This window comes from Nerophis lumbriciformis, linkage group LG04, assembly GCF_033978685.3.
Source record: "Nerophis lumbriciformis linkage group LG04, RoL_Nlum_v2.1, whole genome shotgun sequence".
In the NCBI taxonomy this organism is placed as follows: domain Eukaryota; kingdom Metazoa; phylum Chordata; class Actinopteri; order Syngnathiformes; family Syngnathidae; genus Nerophis; species Nerophis lumbriciformis.
The window spans coordinates 56,841,699-56,847,500 of record NC_084551.2 but is presented as its reverse complement, the minus strand read 5'-3'; the positions used below and the strand labels follow the sequence as shown (position 1 = coordinate 56,847,500).

Sequence of the window (5,802 nt, the reverse complement as noted above, 5' to 3'; positions counted from 1 at the left end):
AGCGGAGCTTTCTTTTTGCATGTCTGTGTAAGGATCTTTGACTAGTGTTTTTACAGTAGGTCCTTAAAAACAGCAGAGCGTTCCTTTCACATGCCTGTATAAGGATCTTTGATTAGTGTTTTTAGAGTAGGTCCTTAAAAACAGCAGAGCGCTCCTTTCGCATGCCTGTATAAGGATCTTTGACTGGTGTTTTTATAGTAGGTCCTTAAAAACAGCAGAGCGTTCTTTTCGAATGCCTGTATAAGGATCTTTGACTGGTGGTTTTACAGTAGGTCCTTAAAAACAGCAGAACGTTCTTTTCGAATGCCTGTATAAGGATCTTTGACTAGTGTTTTTACAGTAGGTCCTCAAAAACAGCAGAGCTTTCTTCTTGCATGCCTGTATAAGGATCTTTGACCAGTGTTTTTACAGTAGGTCTTAAAAACAACAGCACTACTATAAGATATGGGATCTTTGAAAATCTATTTTTTTTTTTTTTACAGTAGGTCCTTAAAAACAGCAGAGCGTTCCTTTTGAATGCCTGTATAAGGATTTTTGACTAATGTTTTTACAGTAGGTCCTCAAAAACAGCAGAGCTTTCTTCTTGCATGCCTGTATAAGGATCTTTGACCAGTGTTTTTACAGTAGGTCTTAAAAACAACAGCACTACTATAAGATATGGGATCTTTGAAAATCTTTATTTTTTATTTTTTACAGTAGGTCCTTAAAAACAGCAGAGCGTTCCTTTTGAATGCCTGTATAAGGATTTTTGACTAGTGTTTTTACAGTAGGTCCTCAAAAACAGCAGAGCTTTCTTCTTGCATGCCTGTATAAGGATCTTTGACCAGTGTTTTTACAGTAGGTCTTAAAAACAACAGCACTACTATAAGATATGGGATCTTTGAAAATCTTTTATTTTTATTTTTACAGTTGGTCCTTAAAAACAGCAGAGCGTTCCTTTTGAATGCCTGTATAAGGATTTTTGACTAGTGTTTTTACAGTAGGTCCTCAAAAACAGCAGAGCGCTCCTTTCGCATGCCTGTATAAGGATCTTTGACTGGTGTTTTTACAGTAGGTCCTTAAAAACAGCAGAGCGTTCTTTTCGAATGCCTGTATAAGGATCTTTGATTAGTGTTTTTACAGTAGGTCCTCAAAAACAGCAGAGCTTTCTTTTTGCATGCCTGTATAAGGATCTTTGACCAGTGTTTTTACAGTAGGTCCTTAAAAACAACAGCTCTACTATAAGATATGGGATCTTTGAAAATCTTTTTTTTTTTTACAGTAGGTCCTTAAAAACAGCAGAGCGTTCCTTTTGAATGCCTGTATAAGGATCTTTGACTGGTGGTTTTACAGTAGGTCCTTAAAAACAACAGCACTGCTATAAAATATGGGATCTTTGAAAATGATTTTTTGTTACAGTAGGTCCTTAAAAACAGCAGAGCGTTCTTTACACATGCCTGTATAAGGATCTTTGACTCGTGTTTTTACAGTAGCTCCTTAAAAACAGTAGCACTGCTATAAAATATGGGATTTTTGAGAATAATTGTTTGTTACAGTAGGTCCCTAAAAACAGCAGAGGGTTCTTTTTACATGCCTGTATAAGGATATTTGACAAGTGTTTGTACAGTAGGTCCTTAAAAACAGCAGAGCTTTCTTTTCGCATGTCTGTGTAAGGATCTTTGACTAGTGTTTTTACAGTAGGTCCTTAAAAACAGCAGAGCTTTCTTTTTGCATGTCTGTGTAAGGATCTTTGACTAGTGTTTTTACAGTACGTCCTTAAAAACAGCAGAGTGTTCCTTTCACATGCCTGTATAAGGATCTTTGATTAGTGTTTTTAGAGTAGGTCCTTAAAAACAGCAGAGCGCTCCTTTCGCATGCCTGTATAAGGATCTTTGACTGGTGTTTTTACAGTAGGTCCTTAAAAACCGCAGAGCGTTCTTTTCGAATGCCTGTATAAGGATCTTTGATTAGTGTTTTTACAGTAGGTCCTCAAAAACAGCAGAGCGTTCTGTTTGCATGTCTGTATAAGGATCTTTGACTGGTGTTTAAATGAAATGTGTATGTGTTGACTCGGGAAGTCCTGTACTGTACTGTGAATATTTACAAAAGGAAGCTGAAGTGATTGAACTTGTCTTCTCAGACTGAAGCAGACATGTCGGTGCTGGCCGACACACACTTTGGAGAGATGCCCAGTCCCACGTCGCTGTCACACTGACCGTGCGCTACATATACTCTCTACATCAGGTAGACTTTTCCCCCTGGACAATGGTATTGTTTTTCCTTCTGATAGTTGATGTCTCAGGATGGCATCACATAATAATGAACTCTGTTCAAACGGCGCTCCATGATGTGTCTGAGAAGTGATTTACAACACATTCTGCTGCCACCTTGTGGCCGTATCCAACAGCACACCTTGCGGCTGGCCATATTTTGCCTTGCGCGAGAGGTTTCGCACGATACGGGTAATCGTGGTAAATGTGTTTCTGTTTTGGAATTTTCCTATCCAATAAAGAAACACCCAGAGAAAAGTACAATATTTTTAAACATTTCTTTGGGATTCAAATTACATGAGTTTACAATGGAGAAAGTTTACGCTGCCACAGAAAGAAAGGAGGAGGTGTCAGGTTCGCACCCCGATGACATCTATTAAACAGACAAGAAGCAAGGAATTAAACAGAGACAGGATTCAATTTGGCTCATGAGGAGAAACGTCTGGGCTGTACTCTTGTACAGTCTTCCACCACGCTCTGGCAAGAGAGTTGTACGCCTCCTCTTTTATTTGGACTTTCCCTGATTACATAGCATCAGCTGTTTCTAAAGGGAGGGGGGGTCGTAAACAGCTGTTGCCCTCGGTGAAAAGGTGCCTGGAGCTTGCGTCAGGTCCTGCTTCCTCTCCGCTTTGTAGATCTCGGGCCAAGACCTTCCTGTGGATTACAATAGATCAAAGAAACCGACACCTTCATGGCGCTTCCCATCGCACACAGTGGAGTTTTACAAACCTTTTGCTTGGTAAGATCAAAGACAGCTTTTGTCTCCTCGCCCGGAACTCATGGAAACACAAAGTGTTGTGATAACTTACAGTAGATACAATTATTCTGACAGGAGTAGAAGAAAGCGAGAGATAGAGAACAAAGAAGTCTTCAAGATGTTTATATCGGCTTTAAGAAATGTGAGAAGGAGGAGGAGAGGTTTGGGCCGCAATGGACCATCCTGGTAGGGGGAGGAAGATGAGGAAAAAACACTTCATCTCATGGTGATATCAGCAAAACCACGATGAAACATGGAAAATGCAGAGTGTAGTTTCCTAATGAAGCCTTACCTTGACGCTCCTCTACTTTCTCCTGCTCCGCTTGCTGTGGCAACAACAAACTAAACTCCAGACGCTCCTCTTCCTTTTGTATCCTTTACTTGGCAACTTAATCATTCAAATACGCCAAACAATAACGATGTGGGAACAAATGAATGGCAAAATAAAGCCAGTTTGTTACAGTAAGGAAGAGTTAGAAAAAGTAAGAGTCAGGTCAAAAAACTGTGTGGCTCGATTCCACTGCCATTACCCATAATACCTTGTGTCCAAACCTTATTACCACACAGATCCTTCCGCCTTACATGCAATTAAATTAAATCTTCACTGTATTAAAGCAGTAAAAAATAGTATGTCAACAAATCATTCAGACAAATGTAATATTTACAAATAAAGTGTGCCTAATCATGCAATATATACATTTTTGTACTATTTAAATCAAGTAAATAGTCCCATTTTGGCTGAATAAACAAAGCATCTTCCATAAAATGTAAATGAACTTAAATTAAACAGCATTTAGGCTCCTACACAGTTCATTCAACAACAATCATAAACCCATTTGGAGAGTAATATTTTGACCAAAAGCCTAATACCGTACATTAAGCCACAACTTTTTTTTCCTACACTTTGAACTGTGCGGCTTGTAAGACGGTGCTGGTAACTTACGGCCGTAATAGAAATAGTTTAAAAAAAACAAGGAAAAAGACTGAGAATATGTTTTATTGCCTGTGCTTTGGCGCAATCTTTTGGACAAGCTTGCTCACGGCAGGTGCTGCAGTGTCCTTCCATTTACCCAGAGTGCTTTCCATCGGTAGTGGAGTGCTCTGCGTTCCTACTCTTCATTCATCACTCCAAGCAACGTTTGTAAGTTTTACAATAAAACTAAAACAATTCTTCCATGTGTGACGTCTGTGTCTCCATGCATGGTTTTTCACGCTATCGCAATGTAATGATGCTAGTATCATTAGCATTAGCTAATATGTTAACACGGTAACGAGTGTCTGTTAGAATTATTAACTTGCAATGGCATTTTGTTTGCCTGGTTTCAGTTTCACAAATCCCTCAGTAAACTCACCAAAACGTCGCCGTGGAGTTATTGAGTCTGTTTAGCTGCTAGTGGGTCCATGACCATGGCTTCTGTTTTGTTTGACCGGCCGTTTTACTGCCGTGTTACAGACAATTAAGGTATGTAAATAAACATTTACAAAATCTTTCTGTGTAAATAACTCATTTCACAATGTATAAATCTGCGGCTTATAGTCCGGTGCAACTAATATATGGAAAAATATTTGTTTTCCCCTCGAACTTAGTAGGTGCAGCTGATACACTCTCTAGTCTGGGAAAATACGGTACAATATAAACTAGTGATCTACGAACATCAGAGCAAAGTTTGTCTCATACTTGGAGAAGGTGGGGTTTAGGGTGTGAGAAGAACAGAGTGGAGACATCCCCAGCAAGCCCCAAGAATGCATATGGGTCATAAGTGTCTTACCTTAGGACAGAAAAACAGACCAATGCAGTACGACAAAGCAGCACACACAAACACTTAGACTCAAATTGTGGCTTTAGACAAGAAATTACTCAAATATTTTTTTCGCCATTACAATCGTTTTTGTTTTTTTCATGACTTGAAAATGTGTTAAAAAAGAAAGAAAATCCACCGAAATAAAACATTTAAAAGACAGAAAGCTCATTCACATCACGCCAAGTGAAATAAAGGAAACAGCTTCCATTTCAGCTCCCTTGGACATGTTGTATTATTTTTTTGATAAGCATATGGTGTATGTACCAAAACACACATGACTAAAATAAATAAACATAACTAGTAGAGATGGACCAATTATCGGCCGGGCCAATTATCAGTGCCGATATTTGGCATTTCGACGTATCGGTATAGGCCTCTTTTTATCAGTGTATGTATGTATGTATGTGTGTGTGTGTGTGTGTGTGTGTGTGTGTGTGTGTATATATATATATAATTACGTATATATATATACATATATACACACACACACATATATATATATATATATATATATATATATATATATATATATATATATATATATATATATATATATATATGTGTGGGGGGGGAAAAAATCACAAGACAACCTCATCTCTACAGGCCTGTTTCATGAGGGGTTCCCTCAATCATCAGGAGATTTTGATTTTGATTGAGGGAACCCCTCATGAAACAGGCCTGTAGAGATGAAGTAGTCTGGATAATCTTATTAAGACATATATATATATATATATATATATATATATATATATATATATATATACATATATACATATATACACACACACACACACATATATATATATATATTTATATATATATATATATATATACACACACACACACACATGTGTGTATATATATATATATATATATATATATATATATATATATATATATACCAGTGACGTGCGGTGAGGTTGATGGCTGGTGAGGCACTGACTTCATCACAGTCAGATTTACAAACATATGAACCCTAAAGAGTATCTTATTC

General features: G+C 37.7%; 1 protein-coding gene across 2 annotated transcripts in view; it reads left to right on the top strand.

Moving 5' to 3' along the window:
- Nucleotides 1–4,462, top strand: part of tfpt (TCF3 (E2A) fusion partner) — an 18,857-nt gene extending 14,395 nt beyond the window's left edge. For both annotated transcript variants that reach the window (XM_061958004.2, XM_061958012.2), the window contains exon 7: nt 2,120–4,462. In XM_061958004.2, coding sequence (XP_061813988.1) covers nt 2,120–2,194 — 75 coding nt within the window. In that variant the 3' untranslated portion in view covers nt 2,195–4,462. The remainder of the gene's footprint in view (nt 1–2,119) is intronic.
- The last annotated feature ends 1,340 nt before the right edge of the window (nt 4,463–5,802 follow it).